Below are 25,529 nucleotides of genomic sequence, written 5' to 3' on the forward strand. Positions count from 1 at the left end.
ACTAATTCTGTTCAGACTCAAAAGCAGACTTAAAATTCAGGCATTTTGTTCCTAAAAGCCACTAGAGCAATGCAAGACCAACCCCGTATTTGCTTCTTGGGAGATTAATTTCAGATGCTAATTTTGAACTTGAAATTAGGCCCAAGAAGGTCCTGTCTGCTGTGAGACAGCATCAGAGCATGAAGCACAGAGTGGGGTTTAAACACAGCTGCTCTGGAGGCCCTGGGCCATGGTTCACAGCCAATTAAGCTAATCCAGTCAACCTCAGTGGTTCATTAAATGGAGACCCTCAGCACTGAGTCTGCCCCTACCCCCCATCTCCTAGCAGGAGGGTAGAGAAAAACAAGCTACTTCCTGGTGCACCCTTACTTCCGTCTCTGCTGGGGAAGCCACCGTGATCATGATGTGACCCTGTGCAATGCCTTCCCAGGAAGCTGCCTTCTTGGTCACAGAAATGGAGATGGCCAGGTAGCCTGACCAAGGCCATAACACTGAGGAGTAGGAGAAGGCCACTTCAATGTTGTCTCCATTCTGTGGTAAATAGGGCCGCCACTCAGGCTGTAGGAAAAAGAGAGCAGGTCAAAGGAGACGTGAGCTGTGTGGACTGCAAGTGAGCTAGCCTGGCTGTTGAGGACTACGACTACTTCAGTGCACTGGGTAGATGGAGTCTTGGACACAGACATGACATCAGCAGTCCACAACACCACTTCTACAAGGTTATAAAACTCCACCATTCCGAAAGAAATAGGGTGCACTTGTCAAGACTTCCCTAAGAAATAACACAAGCGACAGACACCCTAAAACCTGTCTTCACTTCAGAGAGTCCCACTGACTGAAGTGTCACAGATGCCAGTTGTCACCAACCAAATCCTGCAGCTAATGAGGGGCGCCTGGAGGAGGAACTGCACACTGGCTGTAGGTGACTGCCCTGCTGTGTAGTACATACACCCCACCACGGGCCAGAGAGGAGAGGAGAGGGAGTCATGAAGAGATCACCTGGAAACCACACAGACCTAAGTTCTGATTCCCTCAAAAGCCACAAAGCCAGAGTCAGGGCAACTGCCTAAGTAACTTGGTACAGCTAAAATAATAAATAAACACAGCTCTGGAAAAAAAGATCCTGTAGGACATAACAACACAAACCCCAGCTTTAATGAGTACTCTTGGAGCTACTGGTTAGCAACTGAGAAAAAAATTTTAACTTTCATTCATCTCTTATGCAACAAACATTAGCTGATGAACAAACTTAATGTTTAATCATATAAATGAGAATTGGTATAAATATAGAACTGACTTTACTAAGCCTCTGTAGGGGGCTTATAGTTTTTCAAATAACAGAAAAAGAATCACAAAAGATGAAAATTCAACTACATCAAAATACAAAACTTTTACAGAAGAAGTGAAAACTAATAAAACAACCACAGAAAGTTATATCAAAAAACAAGAAAACTGGGGGTGGCAAAGTGGGGGGGAAACACTATAAAAACCATAGCAACAGCTATCTTTTCCAAGATACAGAGACACTATAAGAACAGGAGGGGAAACTCCAACTCTAGTCAAAAGTAGTAAATCACTGAATGGTGCATAAGGAACCTTGAGAACATTTTCAGTGAGAAAAACCAATCACAGCAGGATACACAGGAGTCCTCTAGTATGGAATGTTCAGAGCAGGCAAACCAAGAGATGGAAAGTAGACTAAGCCAAGTGTGGTAGTGCATGCCTTCAATCCTAGCATTTGGGAAGGAGAGGCAGGTGGATCTCTGGGAGTTTGAGGCCGCCTGGTCTATATAGCAGTTCTAGGGCAGCAAGGGCTACAAAGAGAGACAAATACAAAATGCATCTCAAATATAAAAAAGAAAAAGAAAAAAATGCAGACTGAGGGGGGCTGGAGAGATGGCTCAGAGGTTAAGAGCACTGACTGCTCTTCCAGAGGTCCTGAGTTCAATTCCCAGCAACCACATGGTGGCTCACAACCATCCGTTATGAGATCTGGTGCCCTCTTCTGGTGTGCAGATATACATGGAAGCAGAATGTTGTATACATAATAAATAAATAAAATCTTAAAAACAAAACAAAACAAAACCGCAGACTGAGGACCACAGGGACCGGGAAGCGGGTAACAGAGTAAGTGCTGATGGGTGAAGTGTCTTCAGGAGTGACACTTCTTGAGTGAAATATTTCACTTCAGGAGTGAAATATTCTTGAATGCCATGTTGGCATAGCCATGTGAATACTAACACATTGACAATTGAAAAGATCTTCATGAAATAGAACACCGAGGAAGATGTGTTCCCAGTACAGGCATGGTACAGACACCCCATAAACACTCGTAGCAGCAGTCTACACATACAGCTCTCTTGAGAGGATTTGGTGTATGCACCAACAACTGTAGTACATCTACCCCCTGACTCAAGATTCTCATCTAGGGACTTCATACTGAGGAAATAACTCAGAAGAAAACTCAGTGTGTAACAGCAAAATATTTACATATATAGGTCACACAACTGTTCAAGCAAGAGCACACAATAACTAAATGATAACCCCCCATCATGCTGAGACACTGGTGTATTTTTCATATGCTTACAGTCAAAACACTTAACTAAATTTTTGCCCACCACACAATGACAACCAACATGACATATTGTTGCAATAAGGTCTGGTAAAGAGTATGTTTTAAACAATAGCTGGGTACTTGAGGTGGAAGTCAGTTTTCTATGCTTTCCCCTCTATCATGTGATGTTGACATAGTGAGTGGTTAGAAAATAATAAAAGTAAAATTCAAAACAAGGACCAGACTTTATAACATGAAGGCCTATTCATATTCACTAAGGAACAAAGTCATTTTTACCACTTAGTCGCTTTGAAAACCAAAGTGTGCTCTGACATTCAGGAGCCAAAGCCAGAGAATAAATTGAGGCCCCAACTTTTCTGTATAGAAGCAGGTATGACTTTCTATATACGAAAGAGCTGCCCACCACCACTCTGAAGCTAAGCAGGTAAAAGCAGCACACCCCAAAACTCTCCACCCCCATCTCCCATTTTTAAGGGACAGGGTTTCACTACGTAGCCCTGGCTGTCCTACAACTCACTCTGTAGACCAGGCTAGTTTCGAATTTAAGAGATTTGCCTGCCTCTGCCTCCCAAGTACTGGGACTAAAGGTGTGCCACCATACCCAGCTCAGCTCTTTCTTAATTTCAGTAGAGATAACTAAGGTACAAAAGTCTGGGTCATGTCACATAGAGAAGTTTCACCTTATCCACAATTCTTCCTGTGACTCCCATGCCATTGAGGATGGTGACATTAACAATTGTTGGCATTCCTCCATAGTAGATGGGCTGAGAACAGTAAGGCCACATGTAGGGACACTCAGTCAGGTCGATGTAGCTAGGACTCAAGCTGAAACAACGAACAAAGTGTTAGTGTAGACCATATCAGAAAGCAATGGGGAAGCAGGCAGCAAGGTGGGCACAGATAGCACAGTGGAGCTGCATACTGTAGGGCTGCCCTCTGTGCAGCTCCCTGACTGCTGGAGTAAACAGCACAGATAAGTAGGAAGCACCTCCTGTCTTCTATAGTCTGGCTCTGTCAGCTGCCATGGCAGCAAACCATGGACTGAAGTTGCAAGAGGCTTTTTTGGACAGAAACACCCATGTACCAATGCAACCTGCTACTTGATCAAAGAGTCAGCTCTGTGAAATGCTACTTGGGGGCTGGGCAGGAGGGACAAGCATAGGAGGCCTAACTCTGGACTCTTCCAGACTCCCTGCTCACCAGCTGCCTTTCTTGCTTACAGCAGGTTCCTCTGTACTCTTGCTCTGCTGTACCAGACACCCTCAGCTAAGACCCATAAAACCTTCTAGTAAAATATTGAGCCTAGAGAGGTCCAGGCCTGGCTGAGATGTGCAGAAGTACTGACACAATGATCCTGCACTTACTTTCATTTGTTGTGTCTATAATGCATCTATGTCAGGTTAACACTATTCCTAGCAAGCACTGGTGTCAGAGACCTGTGCAGGAAAGACGACACACAGGAAGTGGATACAGCAGACAGTGGACATATGGCTCTATTCCTTGCTTCATCTCTCTCATGATGGCACTCATCTTGAACGTATGGGGCAAACTGAATTACTATTTAAAATCCTAACATTATCTTTGTGTACATATTTTCATGTTCAAATGCACATGTGGGTATGCTCATAGACGCCTGAGGTCAACCTCAAATAGTGTTCCTCAGAATGGGTGGATGCTCAACTTGTTTTGTGGGGGAGGGTGTCTCACTAGAGCCTGAGTCTCACAGATTTATTAGATTGGCTGACCAGCAAGCTCCAGGGATCTCTGCCTGATTATATGAGTGGGTCACTGCATTCAGCTTTTTCATATGTATTCTGGAGATTCAATTAATAATCTCATGCTTGCATAGCAAGTATTTTATAGATTGGGGCATTTCCCTAGCTTTACAAACAACATCTTTAGGGCTATTTTGACTTCTATGGAGAACTATAACCAACATGTGTTACATTTAACCATTTCTAATACACCACCTAGTCTTATTCCTAGTGGCTGATTGTATGGCTACCAATTTTACTGAATCAGTAAAAGTACCTACGTGCTACGACACTTTAAACCAACTAGCAGAGCAAGCATAATTTAATACCACACAAAGAAAACAGCACACCATGGCCAAGCAGTAATAGTTTCAGTATTGAAAGACTGATTTGATGTCAGGAAGTCTAGACTACAAGCATCTTATCAATGCTGAACTGGCCTACAAACTTCTAAGCATTGCCTTGATGTGAAACACTACAAAGCCCAGCAAATAGGAATGCCTACCATGATAAAACCTACACTGAGTTCCAAAGGCAGCGCTGGATACAGTGGAGAAATACTGAGGAGCCATGTGAGGACTCCACTGTTCCCAGTCAAAGCTACCAGCACAATGTTGGAGACATTTACCCAGTCCAAGTGGACAGAACAGTCCACGACAGCTTTAAATTTTTAAAAAAGTTTTAATTATGTGTATGTGTATGAGACTGTGTGTGGGTATCTTCACCAAGTGCAGGTGCCTGCAAGAAGCTAAAGGCATCAAATGCCTCTAGAGCTGGAGTTACTAGCAATTGTCAGACACCCAATATGGATGCTGGAAACCACACTAATATCTTCCGTAAGAATAGTATACACTCTTAAACACTGAGCCATGTCTCTAGCACCAAAAAAGGCTTAACAGCTGGTAAGGAAAGACAGAACTACCTGCTTCCAATTACATGATGTCAGTATACCTAGAAAACTAGAGAATCAACAAGCAAACTGAATCAAGACATAATTCACAAGACAGCAGGATATTAAATTATAAGTATTATAATTTAATTATAAATGACAAGAAAAAGATTAAACACTTAAACTTATCAAGCAATATGTAAGACCTACAGGATTCTGTATAAAGCCTCTTAGGAGACACAAAAACCTTGAGCAAATGGCACAGCTATGATGAGTATGGCACAGCCATTATGAGCAAACACTGGGACTAGAGAGATGTCTCAACAGTTAGAACACTGGCCATTCTTCCAGAGAATCCGAGTTTGATTCCCAGCATCCATGTGACAACTAACAAAGGTCTATAACTCCTGTTCTAGGGGACCCAACACCTTCTTCTGCACCTCACAGGAACTACACACAAGTGGTGGACAGACATATATAAAGGCAAAACGTCCATCCACATAAAATAGAAAAAGAATGGTTTTGCAAGGGATTCAAATTTGGTTCTCAGCAACCATGTCAGACAGCTCACAACTGTCTATTAACTCCAGCTTCAGGGGATTAGATGTCCTCATGTGGCCTCTGTGGAAACTGCACTCACATGTACAGTACCCCCAACCTCCCACAAACCCAATTAAAAACATATTAAAACAAGCCATCCCTCTTCAGCTGATTTAAACTTGTAAACCAATAAAAATGCTAATAAGCTTTCTTATGGATGAGCCAAGTTGCAATGAAAAGCCAAACAAAGAAAAAACCTCCAAGCAGAACCAAGAAGATGAACAACAGGGACCAGCCCTACTGTACGTTAAAACACAAATAATAAAAGCTTTCAACAGAACAGAGTGTCTGTGACATATAGACAGAGCAGTAAACTGACATTGAGAGCCCACAGACAGGTCCAAATCCATATAAAGGTCAAACAAAGGACAGAGAACAAAAGTACTCCAAGGAGTCCTGAACCAGAAGGGCCTGTGTGGGACCCAGTATACAATGCTGTCTAGGTGGCATTCCAGACTAGGCAGCTTGAGCTGGTGCCATTAAGATGCCAATATTAGAGGAAGCTGGGAGGAGAACTTCTGGGTTCTCAGTACTAAATGTGGAACTCTGATATAAATCTAAAAATTATCTCAATATAAAAGGTGAAAAAAAAAAAGAAAAACAGCCTCAAACCAATCATAAAAAAACAAAAGATAAACCCATTGGAGATAAGCTGTAATGTAAGCAACTAGCTCTTTGCTCTACAAGTCAAAGCATAAATGACAAACACAAACAAACTGCCAGGGGCCAGAGACCAGGCTAACAAACTACAATGTAGGGCCTGGAACCCCGATTGGACAAAGAACACAAGGGTAAGCATAGAGCCTGAGTGGCTACAGAGACCTTATCTACAAAGCCAGTGTTACACACTACTTTCAACAGTGGTGTCAGCTCAGCTAAGCTGTTATCCCTCCCTCATGGGGGAAGCTGGGCAAATAGTATATGACAATTCTATTTTTGCAAATTTTCTTTAAACCTAGGTTGTTTCAAACATGTTAAAGAAATAGAAATCATTCTTTTTTTTGGGGGGGGGCACATCCATTAAAGTAATATAGTGTCACCGTGTCAACAGAAGCCAGGGTTTTTGCAAGCAGCACCTGGTAGAAGCAGCTCACAACTATACAATTGGGCTTGACTGAGTGTGGGGGCCACCACTCCCAATGTCAGGCTACTATTATGTGCAGGGGAGCCCCAAGGGCCTGGGATAGGAAAGCCCTACTGAGGACGCCAGCACATACCCACCTCGCCTGTGGTTTGTAGCTGCTGAGGATCTGATAGGCTCGCAGCAGATCCAGCTTGCCATGGCCTTGCTCGAACATGTTAACACCAGGAAGCCTCCGGGCTGATGCAATCAGGGCTTGCTTCACACTGGCAGGATTCACTAGCTCCCGCTTCTGCACTGTGCTAGAGGAAGAGAAGCAGTATTTGCTCACTTTTCTTGTACTATAGGATGAAAACCAAACTGCCTCCAATCTGTAAAAAGGCCAGCATGTAGTCTGCAGTCTGTTTTGTATCTAGAAGGACTTCCTGGTCCAGTGGAGCCATGAGATGAGACTACCATGAACTCAATGGGTCCTTGTGTGAGGCCTGACCACACAACTTTTCTCAGCAGTGACTGTATAGGCTCATGCCTATTTATACAAGATGCATGAATAATACAGTTTCCTGATAATCTGATTAAATAGGCCACACAGATTACAGGAGGCAAAACCATCAAAGAGGTGCAGGGTCTCCAGAGAGGGACACCAGCTGGCTGGCTAGGAGATGGAAAGAAACACAGGTGGATATTGGAGAGGGACCCAATTCGGGGTGGGCAGGAGGTACAGGGTGAGGGAGGACTGCCTCCAGTGCCAGTCCTTGTTTTTGGTTAGAGATTTGGAGGCCTGAGGCCACTGTGAATATGTCATTATTAGACTGCACCTCAACACACTGACATGCAGCCTTGTTTGGCCAGCTTGGCTTACTATAACTCTGAAATGTTCATGTTTTCTTATCTATGTATTGCATACAAGTAAGTTTTAGTGACCAGATTGTAGGGGCAGTTGGCAGGCAGAAATGGAAAACTTACTCTCCTACTTAGATCCCTAAACTGGTGATAGAGGTTGATCTGATAGTCAAAGCAATCTTCTTAACGAATAACCAGACAGTAAGAGGAGACAGTGGGACTAGCTCTTCGTGAGGAATGAGAGCACTACTAGAAGTTACAGGTCAATAGACTCCATTTCCTCACTGAGCAACATCTACCACACCACAGCCTCCTGTAACCACAACTGCATCTGATGTGAAGAGGTGAGGTGAAGGCTCCCTTAATGCTGAAACCACTTTTGTTGAGAGCTGCTACTGGAACAGCAAACAGCCTCCTCACCTTCCCACTCACTTAGCAGAGACAGATGGGCTCTACAGAGAAATGGGAAGCCTGGCTTCCTGCTAACAATTATGTGATCAGTACAAACAGACCACTATTTTCTGTTTCTAGAATCCACAGCACTAGAAACAAGAGCCCGCACATACCCTTTACTCAGCACACAGAAGTATGAGTGAGCCAGGAAAGTAGAGTCTGCCTTCCCTCTTTTGCTGTTTCACAGGGGAGGGAAGCAGTGTTTCCAGAAGACACAAACTTATTTCTGGGCAGTGCTGTCACTTTTAAAGACCTGGCTCTGACCTATAAGGGAAGATCAGGCAAGAGGCAGACTGCTCCTGTCAACATTAATAACATAAACCAACAAGCAATTTGCTTAATTATGAAGTGAGCACAGAACACAGATCTCAAATATGTAGAGGTTTGTGTGTGCTTGTGTATGTGTGTATTTGTGTTATTACAATATAGTACCTCAACAAAGACCTAACTAGAGAAGGAGTAAGCCTGATGTCAGGGGAAATGCAACCACTTCAAAGACATAACTGAGAAAAAGGGAGCACGGCCCATCTGACCACACGCCAGAGCAGGCATGCTTCAATTCTGTTCTACCATGTTTTAGAAGCTGCTTCTAGTTTCATCACCTGCAGGAGGAAGGGCCGAGGACTAAGCTTCACTCCAACTACAGATGAGATTCAACACGACAGAACGCGTGGCACAGAGACACTCGTCAGTCATCAAGGAAAGTGGCTGGCTGTCAGGACCTAAGTGGCTTCACAGCTCCTTAGCTAAGAGCACGGAAACAAAATGTGAGGTGATGGCTATGTTAACTTGTTTCAAAGCAGAAACCAGTTTTTCTCTGGGTCCCATGACATAATGTTATATATGTTAAATTTGCATAGAGCTTATTTAATAAGAAAAAATATGTCTTGCTAAGGAAATGGAGGGTTTAGCAAGGAATCTTGCATACTTCATGTCCTTGCATGACAGACACATATTGCAAGGACAAAGTTCAGCCCATCATACAAATGTTATCTCCATCATGGAGCCATGGAGAGCAATAGATATATGCTCTGCAGGGCTTTCTGGTTTACTCCAGCTTCCAGCTAGCACACAGAGGGGATCCTGCCTCCTATGAGAGATGGGGGAGCAGGGGAAGCAAACGCTAGCTGTATAATACTCACCTTACTAACAAGGTGACAGCCCCAGCAACCACTGGGGAAGCGACACTGGTCCCTGAGAGTGCCCGGCAGCCCCCTTTCACACCGGAACCCCGCACTCCGGCACCATAGGTGACAATGTCAGGTTTCACGCGACCATAGCCTCCTGGTAGTTCCTACAAACAAGGGTAGCTTGGTTTCTTATCACATCTAAAGCCCTTAGCCATGGAGGGTTATGTGTGAATAAAACAAGGCAGCTTAAATAGTCATCTGAGAAGATGCTGGTTGGAGTCTGAAAACAAGTTTTAGTGGTAGCACAGAAAATAAAATCGCTTTAGTATGTTTCAAAGTATTAAAATTAGCCAGGCAGTTATGGGACATGCCTTTAATTCCAGCATTCAGGAGGCAGAGGCAGGTGGATCTCTGTGAGTTCAAGGCCAAACTGGTCTACAAAGCTAAGTCCATGACAGCCAGAGCTCCCACACAGAGAAACCCTGTCTCAAAAAAACAAAAAACAAAGTATAATACTAAAACAGGAAAGAAAAAAATAATTTTGCTGATATTTTAGTAATTGTTCAGATCAGAAAGCAATCACTGACTTGTCACTGAGAGAACCAGCAGCCTGCTCTACTTTCTGATAATGTAAGCAATACATCAGAGAACTAGGAAAACTAAAACCAAAAAACACAAGTGTCTTCATAAGGAAAACCAGCACGTGGTTATGATTTGTTGTTTCAAATCACAAGGCACCACTGAGGTCAGGATGCCTTCAGACATCATTCCCTTCAGATCCCTAAAAAGTGGATCCATATGAAAAATACCCACCCCACCGCCTTCTCCCTGTCTCTCTAGATACGGTTATTCTGGATAGCCCAGACTACACTTGAACTTATTTATAATCTTTTATTCTAGTTTCCTTAGTGCTGGGATTACAAGTATGTGCCACCCTGCCTGGCCAAGAACGTACTATATTCTGTTGAGAAAAAGTGTATCTAACCTATTTAAAATGAAAACCTTTTCCAGGCAATCAGTCATAAAAGGAGTGTAGAAACATGGGCAAAGGGTGAAGATGCTGTTGGTAAGAGCTCCATAGATAACTCAGAAACATTTCTTGGTAGCACTGAAAAACAAGTCCTTGAGGAAGGCCAAGGATATGGCACCATGTAGTTGGTGAAGGCTCTTACCCGGTAACTACAGACTGATGCTGACAGATGCTTTATTTCTTGCTACTTGTCAGCACAAAGGGCATGCTGGGGAACACAGAGAACACACAGCACAGTGCAAGCCTGATTCAGAGTAGGGTCTACCAGATCAGACTTCAAGGCAATGAATGGGTCAGCTCCAGAGATAGCATCCTGTTTGTGAGGGACAGAGACCTAGCAGGTAATGGAACCCACACTGTACAACTGAGGCTGGCATAGGAGACTATTCTATAGAGTGCTGCAGGTGGCAAACAAAGTCTAAATGTCCCCAGGAAGTTACAACTCTTTCTGGGGCCTTCTTGAGAGCTTAGCATAAATTAGAGCAATGAGACATGACCTGACTCCAAAGAACACTATGGATAGGTGCTCCCCAGTCACCTCTTGAAGGTTAAAGCAACCAAGTGTGGCTCTGAGGGAACATCTAATTTTGAACCAAACTGAGGATAAAGAAGGGTGAGGTGATATACAATAAAACCCCATGCAGTTCAATCACTAACATTCTGATACTGATTAATCACTAACACTGGACACAGTAAATACAATGACTCTGTTGTCAAAACTGACATTAATTATTCTTACTGGGCTTTCATTTTCACTTTAGTGCTAGGGATGGAACTTGGGATCTGGCACTTGCCAGCCAGTGTTCTCCCATGGAGCTAAATCACCAACCTCAGAATTGACTTCTTAAGGTCAAAGATAAATCTGCGCTTGTATTGAGGAGAGTTGCTGTCTTTCTCCCAGTTTGGACAACTGAGCCTGAGTCTACTTCACCTACATGTGAGCTTCAGAAGATGGTAAAAAGACTGGAACTGGGGAATGCCACTCAGAATCCACCCAGCATCTTCATGGCAGCTCAACTCACTGAACTGAACTAAGGTGGCTAACACCAAAGGAGCCTGATCTTTTGTCCTCACAGTGGTGGGGTGGTATGTGTGTGTGCACAAGAGAGTGCATATACCATAGCTAGGGCTACTTCTCTGTCTGTGCACTGACAAATACATGGCAGGGCTGATAAACCAAGGGCTCCATGAGTCACTTTAGGCTAATATAGGAAAGCATACCCAGGTAGTCATTCCCCTGGAAGAAAAGCGGGCGATGTTATCTTCAAAGTCAATGCCACCCACTCCAATCACATCCATCTGATCAGCTGGGTTATTCAGAGTGCTAAAATGAGACATACAAAAGAAAAAAGAAAAAAAAAAAAGGGAAGAAAAATAATTTAAAATGAATAATTCAAACCAGGTCAAGCACTCCCAGGAAAATCTAGGGCCATTTCTTAGGTTCTTCTGTACAAGATTCCTGTACCTTCACACTATAGCGGTAGCCTCTTTCTGGAAGGGCATCTGTTTGTTCTCTCTTTGTCACCTTACTCTCATGAATGGGGCCCATCCTGAGGATTTCTCCTCCCTGATTCCCTGAATCTGTCCTGCCATGGACTTCCACAGAGCATACACATCAGTTTCTTACTCACCTACATGTTCTCACACTACTGGAGTCAATTACTCTGCCTTTCTCACCAGATTAGATACTACATAAGATGAGCCCAGATCCATGGTTGTGTTGCCACACATAGGCAGACCTACTATATGTATGCCGCCTCCAAGAGAATTTGAGGCTAGCTACCATCAGCCTGCAGTCTTGAGCCCTTAGATGACAGACACATGCCAGGAATCTCATGGCAGTAGATCTGCACAAAAAGCTACAGTAAAACAACTGACAAAAAGGTTTAGGTCATAGCCAAGCATGGTGGTGCACACCTTTAATTCCAGCACTTGGGGCAGAGGCAGGTGGATCTCTTGAGTTTGAGGCCAGCCTGGTCTATACAGTGAATTCTGGGCCAGCTAGAGCTATCTAAAAAGATTTATATTACAAAGTCAAGACGAAGCTGGCTAGAAAGCTGGAGCACTTAAGAAGGTATGCAGCCTCATACATGACAGCTTTGCTCCCAGAACCTTGACAATGCTGTAATCACAACTGATTCCTAGGGGCTTCAGGATATGAAGCAAGATTCTAGAGCATGTGCTTTCAGAGGCTCAAAGCACACCAGCCAATGCTACTCTGTAGCCAAGGAAAGGCTTCTTACCCAGTGATGCTGCAAGTCTGCACATTTCCATGAAGGTAAGGAGCATAAGGTAACAAAAGCAAAAGGCAGAACCTCCTACTGAAGTCAGCAGAGGGCCACCACTTCCCACCTCCATCGATGTGTCAATCCCTAAATCTCAACCCTTAAAAAAATAAGGAAGGCACTGAGAGGGCCAGGTCAGGAAATAAAGAAGCCCTGTTAGGACTGAAAAGGAGGGTGCTACAGCTACAGACTAACTTTCATCAGTCTCAGTGCCAAGGGTGCAGGATCCAGAGCTCCTGGTAAAGAAAACCGGCTACCCACCTCACTTCCAGGGCATGCTTCTATCCTCTGACAGCACTGGGAGCACTCCTCCCATGCCAAGCTGTAAAACGGTAACTTTTCATGAGCAGGGACACTGGGATGGGCCACATGCCAAGTCTATGAGTACTGTGAGCACATCAATAAGCCTCCATGGGACCACTCCTCAGATTCTCCTCATCTATACTAATTTCACAACTCTCAGAGGTGACTATCCACCACAGCAGCAGTGGTTCAGGAAGGGCTGTGTGATAAGGCAGTCGGAATGTCAGAACAGCACAATAATGGGCTGATAGTATCAACAGGAAGACCAGCAGTGGAGACAGTAGCAAGAACCTTCAATTGCTTCTACTGGAGACACAGGTGGCAACCAGATCTAAGGAAGATGTTCATGGGTCAAGAAGTTCTGGCAAAGAGCTGGCAAATCAGCCAGGCAGTGGTGGTGCATGCCTTTAATCCTAGAACAGAGGCAGGCAGAACTCAGCCTGGTCTACAAGAGCTAGTTCTAGGACAGCCTCCAATGCCACAGAGAAACCCTGCCTCAAAAAATAAAAAATAAATAAAATAAAACAATAAAGAGCTGGCAAACCGCCATGGCACAAGTTAGGTGCCACACCTGTTTCTTTTTTCTTTTTTTTTTTTTGTTTTTGCTTTTTTGTTTTTTCGAGACAGGGTTTCTCTGTGTAGCTTTGGAGCCTATCCTGGCACTCGCTCTGGAGACCAGGCTGGCCTCGAACTCACAGAGATCCACCTGCCTCTGCCTCCCAAGTGCTGGGATTAAAGGCGTGCGTCACCAACGCCCGGCTGCCACACCTGTTTCTGTACACATAACTTTAGCAGGACATGGACAAGCTTGTCCATTTCCCAATCTTCCTGCTGCTTTCTCATCACAAAGGTAGAGACCATCTGACCACAGAGCCTACACTATTTACTCTGTGACATCTGAGGAAGTTTGCCAATCCCAGCTAGAGTATCAAAGAACAAGGTGTATTTGCCCATTAGGCACATCTGTCTACTAGAAAACTGCTGCAATGTTGGCCTGCACAGCCATAGCACAGACCAAAGGAAAAAATAGCAGCCACCAGTCAGGGCTCTCCCTGTGTGTCAGTATCACCTATATAGCACCTGAAGAGCAGGCCCAGGATCCTGGTGCAAGCAGTAAGGCTAAGGCTCAAAACAGAAGGTCCTCGGGCTGGATAGGCCCCATCACACCTGTCTGGTCACACCTGGTTCCATTCCTGTCCATGCCAAAACAGCCAGAGTAAGAAATTCTTAGCCTAAAGATAGGAAGAGGATCCAGGAAACCGACAACCCATGTGATCCTGAATTGAGTGGGGCTGTCAAAAATGGGAGACATGGCATCAGGGAGAACACATAAAAAAGGAACAAGAAACTCTTAACAACAGATGCCTTGAGAGTTGGTGTTTGCTATAGAAAAGGTACTTAGGGCAGTTCATGCAACTTAAATTTATGAATCAGAGCATATCAAGAACCATGGCCCCTTAAAATGGATGGTTTGCACACCAGGCTGTACCACAGGACTACCACATAAACTCTAACTTCACATCCCTGGCCTTGTCCTATGCTCTAGATGCTTTGCATACATTCACCTGTTCTCCAGACAGTCTGCCCTCAGCAAGAGCTCCAAGGACATTTCAGCCAAATGCACTATGAACAAATCAATGTGTATACACAGCTGTACACACAGCTACTATCTCCCCTTATTGCACATGGCATTTAAAACACATCCCCTGGCATCTTCTCTTTTCTCTGAGTTCATTTTATACCCTTCGTTCTAGTATTGAACTGCACCCATCCTGTGTACTCTGTGACTAAGGATGACAAGTATTCTACTTCAGAAGTATACCCAGAGATTGCTTTTGAATGCCAGAGATACAGGGAGAGAACTGAGACCCCAAGTTTGTTTGTTTTTGAAAAAGGGTCTCTACACAGTCCTAACTGTCCCGGAACTCATTATGAAGACCAGGCTGGCCTCAAACAAACAGAGATCCACCAGCCTGAGATTAAAGGTATGCACCACCACACCCACCAGGCTGAATTTTTCAGTGTGGAATGTTTCATGTCTCACCCTGCTTTAATTTCCAAAACCTGGCACAGGGCACACTTTGACTGTCTTTTGCTGCTCTCCTCACTGACCCTGTCAGCCCCAAAGGCACCATCTATGTTCCCAGCATATGAGTGCCACTGTGTTTATACCTGTTCTTTTGGGACAGGCAGACATTCATCCATTTGCCTCTTAATCACTGTGCTCTACACAATGACTCTCAAAAATTTCTCAGAAACTACTTTTCCCTAACAAACTCACTATCCTAATTACTATCTTGTTTTCTTTGAAATAGGGTCTTATTTACTCCAGGCTGAACTTGAACTCCTGATCCTCCACATCAAAAACCTCCCAAGTATATGACACCACGTCCAGATTCCTGATTAACTTTAGTGTTTGTATGTGGGGCATACGTACACTTTGGTATATGTGGACACGTATGTGGATATACGTGCTCATGTGTGTTGGTAGAGGTGAGAGAACAACACTAGGGATCTTCCCCCATTGTTCTCTAACTTATTTTCTGAAGCAGGGTCTTTCAGTGAACCAAAGCTCATCAACTGGTTAGAGTAGCTGCCAGCAAGCCCCAAGATCACCCTCCTTTCATTCCTAACCCTAGTGCTGGGGTCATACATACATAGGGTTATGTATGCAGCCACACCTGGCTTTTTATGTGAGTGCTGGGAATCCCAATTCAGGTCCTCATGCCAGCAGAGCAAGTGCTTTGCCAACTGAGCCATCTCTCCAGATCCATTATATTTTGGGAGGAGGGGAAGAGGGCAAAATAAAACTTTCAAGTCTCTAAACTATAGCTAAGTTTTTTTTTTTTTTAAATTAACATAAAAAAAAACTGGCTTCTATTTACAATTGTTAAAGAAGGTGGTAAGGACTTGGGGGTCATTATGCATTCTTTTTTTTTTTTTTAATTAAAAACCTAACAACAAATTTTAGACAGATATAAACAAGGAAACATACAAAGACACAGAGACTGAAGACATAATTTCAGTTACTTTAGGGAAATAAGAATCCCTCAGGTTATCCTGCTGAGATTACTTACCCATAAAGAGGTCCATCATTGCCGATAGCAGAAACCATGATTACATTGTTAGCTGTTAATTCCCACACCTACAAAATAGCCAAGCATTTGGTTAATGAATGCTGCTATCAACAAGTCACCGTCCCACAAACTGTGGAACTTCTCCAAGTATGCCCAAGAAAGAAGCCCCCTCCTGAGGCAGTGGTAGGCCCAGTGGGATGGGCACATGGGACAAGGTTTTGGAGGATAACCCCATGAACCCGGGGCTGGACAATTCACAGCACATTGGCCCAGTGGCCAAGCTTAGGAAAACAGAGCGTCGGTTTAAAAGAAAGGTATCAAGGCACCAGGGAGGCAGCAATGCTCCTTAAAAACACCTGCTCCCAGGTCTCTAGCCCTCTGGGTTGTGACATGCAAGTTTCTAAAGTTCATGTCATTAACCATCTGTTTCACAAAAGCTGTTATTACCTTAGTAGGAATGGCATACACCTCAGGGTATACAAGCACAGGCGCTGTCACCCAACATACTGCCCTTGCATGGTGACTTGACCAACCTTGTCAACAAAGGGATGATCCATGAAGTCAGGCCCGCCGATGCTAAGGTTTAGAACATCAATCTTCTTTAGGATGGCATAGTTGAAAGCGTCCAAAAACCAAGATGTGTAAGACACCTGGTTAAATCGAAACAGTCCTCTGAGGGCCTCAGCAGAAGTGTAAAGAGCTGTGACAGCTCTGGTTTCTAAGGATAAGCACACTCTTCAAAGCATGGGGACAAATCCCAAGTAAAAATACTTTAGAATGTAAACATTACACCCACAAACTAAGTCCTCGAACTAGACCCAAGGAAGAGGACTGTGCCGTATGCTGTGTCTCCCCTCGGGGCAAGAGGAACTGTCTACCTTACAGCATGCCTTCTAGGACCAACACGAGCTTCAAACAGCCCTTATAAAAGGACCCACTTTAAGACACTGCTGTCACGTTAAGCATTTCTACAGTTTAAGGCATCTGTCTAACATCTTTCATTACTAAAAAGACTGAAGGACAAACAAGAGCAACCATAGTCACTTCACAGTATCATACCACCAGTTTTCAGCATCCTCCACTTTCCTTATGTTAGGCAAATTTAATTGCTTTTCAAAATACTACTTCTGTGTTTTGTTTTGTTTTTTACCTACAAACTAAGCCAGGCATAGTGGCTCACAACTGTAACCCAGGCACTTAAGAGGCTGCAGCAGGAATACTGCCATGAGTGTGAGACTAGCCTGGGCTACACAGTGAGTTCCAGACTAGTCTGGGGATATAGAGTAAGACCCTGTCTCAAAAGCAAAAACAAAAAGACCAACCAATAACAAAAAACACAAAATCAAATTCTCAGTGGGCAGAGTAGTACAGTAAGGAAGAATATTTTAAAGGGTGCTTTGAAAAAGTTAAACTGCATACCAACATGCAAAAGAAATCCTAAGGGGCAACATAAGAAGAACGCCCCCCACAGGAAGGTAGGGAGCGAGGTGAAAGCCACTAGAAGAATAGGTGTCATCACCGTGCTTCTTTTTGATGTGCTTTGAGCTCAAAAATAAAATTTAAAAATGAGGGCTTGCAGGGCTGGAGAGATGGCTCAGAGATTAAGAGCACTGCTCTTCCAGAGATCTAGAGTTCAATACCCAGCAACCACATGGTGGCTCACAACCATCTATAATGAGATCTGGTGCCCTCTTCTAGCATGCAGGCAAACATGCAGACAGAACACAGTACACATAATAATAAATCTTTAAAAGAAAAAAAAATAAGGACTGGAGAGATGGTTGTAGTGACCACTAGCGTCAACTGTAAATTTGAAGAATCTAGAAACAACTGGGAGATGGGCCTGGGGTGGGGGTTACCTTGATTGTATTAGCTCACATGGGAAGACTTATTTTAATTGTGTGTGGGTCCACAGGGCAAATCATCCAGGAGAAAGAGCACAGAGCACTAGTTTGCATTTATTGCTCTTCATGATTGTGGATCCTTGTGAGCAGCTGCCTCAAAGTTCCTGCCACCCAGATTCCTGACCATGATAAAGAAAACTTTAACTGTGAGCTAGAATCAACTCTTTCTCCATTTAGTTGCTTTTAACAGAGTATTTTGTCACAGCAACAGGAAAAACAATTAAGTGGGTCAAGAGCTTGCTATGCAAACATGAATGAGTTTGATGCACACAAAAAAGTCTGGATGTGGCAGTGCATGCTTGAAATCTCAGAAATGGGGAGGCAAATCCCTGGGATGTTTTTTTGTTTTGTTTTGTTTTTTCCCCACCCAGAGTCTAATGGGCAAGTCCCAGTTATTTGAACATAGGCCTACACTGGATCCCATAGCCTGAATCAGGCCAGGTCTCCCTGCAACTCTTAGAGAGTTAAGCCATCTACACTGTGATTTGACAGCTCTCAATTTATGGTACGGTATCAAGCTCTTTGCCTTGTATGCTATACTGAACTAAATCACACGATATGAAACTTACTGCTAGCCTGATAATTGCTTTGCTCTTGGGATGGGCTAATTACGGAGCGGGGTTTTTTGAGGGTTTTGTTTTGTTTTGGTTTGGTTTTTTTGTTTGTTTGATTTTTCAAGACAGGGTTTCTCTGTGTAACAGCCCTAGTTGTCCTGGAACTCACTCTGTAGACCAGAATGTCCTAGAACTCACAGAGATCTGCCTGCCTCTGCCTCCCAGAGTGCTGGGATTAAAGGCAAGTTCAATTACTGCCTAGTAGAATGCTGCTTTCTAAAGAAGCTCCTCTGGCCTCCCCTCATCCCTGGGAGCGACTTCCCCCTCTTTCTTCATCTCTCTTAGTCTCTCTCTTAACAGTACTGCTCTCCAGGCCTTATAAGGAAGCATCTCTTTCCTTCTAAAGTCCCATAATGCTTAGATCTCCATATCTGTTCTGTCTGTCTAATGCTCTCTCACCATAAGGCCTTTTCTTCTAATGAATGGTACCTTATGAAGGGACTGTATATCATATCAGTCCCTTCCTGTACCAACTGCTGCTGCTTTTCTTTCTCTTGGTCTAGTACCAATGAGAGATCCTGTCTCAAGAAACAAGGAAAAGTCGGGCGTGGTGATGCATGCCTTTAATCCCAGCACTCAGGAAGCTGACACAGCAGAATCTCCATGAGTTCATAAGTTTGAGACCAGCCTGCCTGGTCTAGATAATAAGCTTCAGGTCAGCCTAGGAGAGACAGTGAGACCCTGTCTCAAAAGCAAAAGAAAACAAACAAGGTGGACAGTGCTCTGGCTAACATACAGCCTCCACACATAAACACATATAAATTAGTACCACAAATAAAACACAATACACACACACACACACACACACAGAGAGAAAGAGAGAGAGAGAGAGAGAGAGAGAGAGAGAGAGAGCAGCCTCTTCCTTTCTGTTTACAGAAGAAATGAGGAAATGAAGCTGTAAACTTTAGGTGCTGGTATACTAGGATACAGAGGTCAATAACAGAGTCCCCATTCTCCAGCAGTGGGAACTAAATGGGGGCAGGGAGGCATAGGTATGTCATGAACATGCTATTAGTCCACCATGGAAGACCTAGACAGTAGCCCAGAGGGTTCAGGCAAGCCAGATTGTAAAAGACAAACAGATCAAGGAACCACAAGGTCTTAGAGAAAGGTCAGTCATCAGGACTGGGGAAGGCTGATGAATGCAGTGTTGGGGGAAGGACACACAGAAGACAGGACAGTGTGAGATAGTGAGGCACACATGACAATAAGGAAGGCTGTTACAGCAGTGTGCCATTTACAGTAGCTGTACAATGGTGCTTTGTGTCATACCTCAGCTCTGACCACTCACATGTTTCAAGGCCCTCCAAACACCTACCTGATTGTTGGTAAAGACCCGGAAGATGTGCAGCTCTGCATCTGGGGCAAATCCCTGGCACTCCCTCATGCTGGCAATCACACCTGCGACAAATGTGCCATGGCCCAGCCCTATAGCCACAAAAAAAGAAGTCCCATGGGACAGCTGAGGATGCATGAGGTAGAAAACTCAAAACCAATGACCATACACTCCTGGTCTTGGAAACACATGAGCTGCCTCTGCTGTGGTCTGCCCCTCATACTCCTGACACCACTGTTCCTACTCTCCTTTTTGGACAATTCCACAGGTAACTTTCTCAGCAGGTACCTCCTTCTCTTCCAGCCTCTACTTCCCCACATCATCTGAGAACATCAGCAAAGCTTCTTAGTACTTGGGCATGTCTGTGCAATCACAGGCCAACTCACAAATATTGGCCTCCAGACCAAGAGCCTCATCTGACTAGGACCTACCATCATCCAGGGTCCGCTCATTGGTCCAGTTGGTTCTCTCCTTCACATTCTTGAAGTGTGGATGCTTCTCACTGAGCCCAGTATCAAAAACAGCAACCCTGACATTAGCACCTTATTCCAAAAGGAGAAAACAGCAAACAATCATATTGGGAGAAATAATCTTTCTTGATTTCTACCCATAAAACACCATTCCTTTGAGGGAGCCACAGAAACAGGAAATCAAGGGCAGGCCCCTGGGATAGGACACAGCTCACAGTTAAGTTCACACACTAGTGAAGACAGAGCTCTTCTGCTCTCATCAGCAAAAGAAAGGGACTCTCACTGGTTCTGAGTTTCATCGAGTTAGCCATGGTCCTTCAGTTTCCCAAATCAAGTGGCCAGCTAGTGAAATGATTCCTCAGTTACTCCAAAGACCAAGTAAACAAGACTAACTGTCATGGAATTGCTCAAATCCAGGTGTCCATATTTGAATGTTATCACCTTCCTAGAAGAGTGCAGTTTTGCAGGTGTGACGTGGCACTGCAGCACATGATGGCAGACATGGGCTTTGAGTTCTGCTGTTTTATGTAGTGTCAACAGGAAAGAAACATTCAAGTCCAATGTCCTGCATTCCATTCCCAGGTCCCACATAGTAGGAAAGTAGAGATGCCTACAAGTCATCCACTGATCTTAACATGGCACACATGTACACATGCACTCATGTATACACTCAGGCACACACACATGTGTGCATTCCTATATATACATACACGTGTACTTGTGTTCAAGTAAATACACACAAATTGTGACATGTAAAAACAAGTCACAGAAACAGATGCTGGGCTTAAGAGGCAAATATGGAAACAGTTAACTGTACCTAGCTCCATACATGGTAAGAAGGAGAGACAGATGTATATGGTAGCAGAGCTGTGGAGGGGCAACCTAGCAGCCGGCCTCCCTGGATGCCGACTGTCCAAGTCCCTGGTCTGCAGTACATACCTGTGTATCCCATCTGCCACAGCACATCTGCCTGCAATGTCTGGGCAACCTGTCGAGGAATGGCTCTCAGCAATCGCCGGCTTGAATGTCTTCCTGTTGCATGCCAGAATCCAGAGCCCAGGGAGAGACTGGCTCTTCTCAGGGGTCGTGATGACTGCCACTTCTGGCTCCACCGAGTTTCATTACATGGCACAATGGGGTCAGCTAGGGTCAAGGAAGAGCATGATCAGAGACCAAGAAAGCAACTGGACATACTGTGCTCTAAGGCAAGGCCACCCTCCTGCAAGCAGCAAGGACACCTTGAAATCATGTTTCAGGACTTTCCTCAAGGCAATCACAACTATATTTTTAGTTGCTATATTATACCCAAATGACTCTTACAATTTTGTAACCAAGGGAAGGCACAGAAAGACTTACAGTAACTTTTACTGAAGCCCTGCTTGGGGTCATGGTAATACACATCTGTAACCCCAGCACTAACAAGGCTGAAACAGGTAGATTATGAGTTTAAAGCTACCTAGGCTATACTGCAAAACCCTGTCTCAAATAAATAAGTCTTTTGTGACACTAAGACACTAAAGATAAAAAATCATTCTCACCAGTGGCCTACCCTTGAGAGATCAGAAGAAAGGGAAATGACCCAAGAGCTGGCCACTAGAGGATCAGCAGCTTTTACAAGTTCTGCACTCTGGACAGGAAAAAGCTGCCTTACCTCACTGAACATACCTCTGGCCAGACTTTAGCAGGGACTTTAAGTATAAAACTCAGCAATTTTCTTACCTTATCCAATTTCCCCTTTCAAAAACAAAAAGAAACAGGAGGGTGAGAGGAAAGTCTGAAGCAACAGAATAGACCTATTTTGTATGCTTTTGCTAAGGTCTGTCAAATTGTACGCTTAAGACAGCTCAGAGTTTAAGAGTGCTTGCTGCTCTTCCAGAGGTCCTTAGTTCAATTCCCAGAACCCACTTGGTGGCTCACAGCATCTATAATGAGATCTGATGCCCTCTTCTGGTGTACAGGCATGCATACGGATAGAACACTCATACATTTAAAAAAAAAAAAAGACTACTTATGCGGGCGGCGGTGGTGCACACCTTTAATCCCAGCACTCGGGAGGCAGAGGTAGGCGGATCTCGGTGAGTTCGAGACCAGCCTGGTCTACAAGAGCTAGTTCCAGGACAGCCTCCAAAGCCACAGAGAAACCCTATCTCGAAAAACCAAAATTGTACACTTAAATAATGAATTTTAAGACCTGAAAAATGTAGCTGGAGTTTCTCTTGTCCCGCCAGTTCCTGCCATCCTTCAGCCCCAAATAAGCACATAGAAGCTATATTAATTATAAAACTTGTTGGCCCATGGCTAGGGCTTCTTATTGGCTAGCTGTGTCTTAATTATTAACTTATAACTACTAATCTATGTATTTCTACATGGCCTTATCTTACCAGAGAACGCCTGGAGCATCCTATCTTCCCGGTCCTTACATGGTGTCTCCTTGCGGTCCCTCTCTGCATATCTTTCTCAGAATTCTCCTAGTCCAGCCTATCTTCCTGCTTCTATTGGCCAAACAGTGTTTTATGCATCAACCAATAAGAGAAACATATATACAGAAGGACATTCCCTATCAGAAAAATTCCTTCATTAAAATAAATAATAAAAGGAAATAAAATAAAATATTATGAGTTTTCACTTTACCTTTCAAAATCTTTGTTTCAATGAAAAACATCATATTTTAAAAACCTTAATTTCATTTATTAGTATGTGGGAGCATGTACAACTTTGAGTCAGTTCTCTCCTTCAACCTTTACATGGGTCCCAGGGATTGAACATAGATCGTCAGACTTACATGGCAAGTACTGTTACCCACTGAGCTACCTTGCTAGCCCTCAAATCAGTTTTAAGAACAAGCCTGTACTACTCCTACAGTGCTAGTTCTAAAGCAAATGACTCTCATTATTCTCAAGGTTTCCAGGGCATACCCATGAAAGTATGGGACATGGAAAAAAAGAGGCTATCAGCCCCATGAAGCAACTGTCTAAAATGTCAGTCCAATTCAAATCTACCTGCACTGAGTTTCCTAGGTGACTCTTGTCTGTAAGTTGGTAACAGGGACAATCCCAGAGATACTGAGAAAGAACATTTAGATGATGGGAGCAGTCTGCTCTGCTCTGACCTTAAACAGAACAGAGCACTCAAAGAAAATAGTGAGGGGCACAGACCATGCCATATGAATAACCACTGAAAGACCTGTGGAGGGAAGAACTGATTAAAAAAACAAAAACAAAAACAGCAAGACATCTGCAAATAAGAGAGAGATGATGTCCTAGTTAGGGGTTACTATTGATGAAATACCATAACCAAAGGAACTTGGGAAAGAAAGGGTTTATTTTAGTTTACACTTCAGGTAATAATCCATCACCAAGGGGAGTCAGGGCAGGAACTCAAATAGGGCAGAAACCTGGAGGCAGAAGCTCATGCAGAGGCCATGGAGGGGTGCTGCTTACTGGTTTGCTCTATATGGCTTGCTCAGCCTGCTTTCTTACAGAACATAGGACTACCACCCCACAGATGGCACCACCTACAATGGACTGGGCCCTCCCACATCAATCACTAATTAAGAAAACACCCTGCAGGCTTGCTTACAGTCTGATCTCATAGAGGCATTTCCTTAATTGAGGATCCTTCCTCTCAGCTGACTTTAGCTTGTATCAAGTTGACATAAAACTAGGCAGCACAGCAGACATCTTCATGATGGCATTAACACCTCTTATGGAAAAGATGTTAGCTTTGTCTTAGGGCCAGTGGGACAGAACCCAATGGGATCCAAAGCAAGACAGATTTCAGCCCAACGTCAACATAAAGCAAAACCTGAGTCCAGCTGCTATCACATGCTGTGAACACGCTGCTAAGCACCACACTTTGGCACTATTTCACCTCAACCTCTGAGAACCAGAGAAGTGAGTGGTCAGTACCTCTCTATGTTAGGATGTTAGGAGAGAAAAATGAAGCTTATAGTGAAAAGGAACTTCCTGCTCAAGATTATAGATAGCCACAATACGCTAAAGAAAGGAAGCCCATAAGGATAGCCTAGGCTTCATGGCTAGAATCAGGTAACTCTAAGTCTCCAAAAACATTCTAGAGTTCTCAAAGATGAAATGAACAAAAATGAACAGGAAGTCGAATAAAATGAGTGTGCAAACCTGACTATATCAAGTTTGATCTGGTTTTCCTGAGCTGTTTGGGCACTGCAGCTCTTTAAGGAGAAAAGATACAAAACATCTGGGATAATGGGTCAGGCCCTTAAGAAATCAGACCCGAAGTCTGCAACTCCCTAGACAAAGCAGGGAGAATGAAATGTTCTTTATCCTGCCTGATAAAACAAACAACAGGGCTGGGGCTGTAGCTCAGTTGGTAGAATACCTGCCTAGCAATGCAAAAGGCTCCAAGTTTTGTTGCCAGCACCACCTAAAACTGGGTGTGATGCTGAGGGCCTATTGCTATAATAAGTGCTTGGGGGACCTTGGCAGATTCCACGGCTGGTGAGGGACAAACAAGCCAGGCCGACAGAGATTAAGTGAAAAGTTTTATTAGAAAGGGAAGCCCCTCCCCACCCCCAAGAGTTACAAACACAGTGACAGAGAGAGGACAGGAGAGAAGAGGGAGACAGGAAAAGTCCTGGCTGTCCCAGGGGAACAGAAGTGGGTCCTTTGTACCTGCAAGTAGACTGCGAAGTGATGAAGCAGCTATGGAAACTTGGGCTGACCAGGGTGGTGATTGAGCATATTCTGCCAGGTGACAGGGGGCAGGCCAGCATAACGCCTAAATTCTCTCACCTATAATCCCCACACTTCAAAGGTGGAAACAAAAGGATCACAAATTCAGGGTCATGCTGGACTACATAATAAATTCTGAGTCAGCCTTGGGTATATAACACTGTCTCAAAAAAGACAAAAAAGGAATGAAGGAAGGGAAAAGAAATGATAGCAAATTATTAAATAGCAGTATTGGTTTGATGAAGAGGAAAAAAATGGAGAGGCACCAGGTCCTCTCCATTACAGAAAGCACTACATTAAGTTTGTAGTTTGTTACTTGGGGATGTATTCTACCTTCAAAAGCCCAACTGTAGCAAAACTACATGGGCACATACCCACAGGCTTGCCAGAGCCCACAGATTACAAGGGTGTGCTACAACATCCACCTCTGGTCCTGGTCAGGGAGCTCAGAGGGAAACAAAACAAAGCCCAGGAAAAAG

The 25,529-nt window shown here is 44.0% G+C and overlaps 1 protein-coding gene across 1 annotated transcript in view; it reads right to left on the reverse strand.

The window, feature by feature from the left end:
* Positions 1 to 25,529, reverse strand: part of Mbtps1 (membrane bound transcription factor peptidase, site 1) — a 57,565-nt gene that overhangs the window by 17,162 nt on the left and 14,874 nt on the right. Inside the window, 10 exon segments of the mRNA NM_001246682.1 lie at positions 370 to 558; positions 3,253 to 3,397; positions 7,037 to 7,198; positions 9,335 to 9,486; positions 11,574 to 11,676; positions 16,018 to 16,085; positions 16,551 to 16,667; positions 19,854 to 19,963; positions 20,303 to 20,413; positions 21,281 to 21,484. Coding sequence (NP_001233611.1) covers positions 370 to 558; positions 3,253 to 3,397; positions 7,037 to 7,198; positions 9,335 to 9,486; positions 11,574 to 11,676; positions 16,018 to 16,085; positions 16,551 to 16,667; positions 19,854 to 19,963; positions 20,303 to 20,413; positions 21,281 to 21,484 — 1,361 coding nt within the window.

This window comes from Cricetulus griseus, chromosome 3 (genome assembly GCF_003668045.3).
Source record: "Cricetulus griseus strain 17A/GY chromosome 3, alternate assembly CriGri-PICRH-1.0, whole genome shotgun sequence".
In the NCBI taxonomy this organism is placed as follows: domain Eukaryota; kingdom Metazoa; phylum Chordata; class Mammalia; order Rodentia; family Cricetidae; genus Cricetulus; species Cricetulus griseus.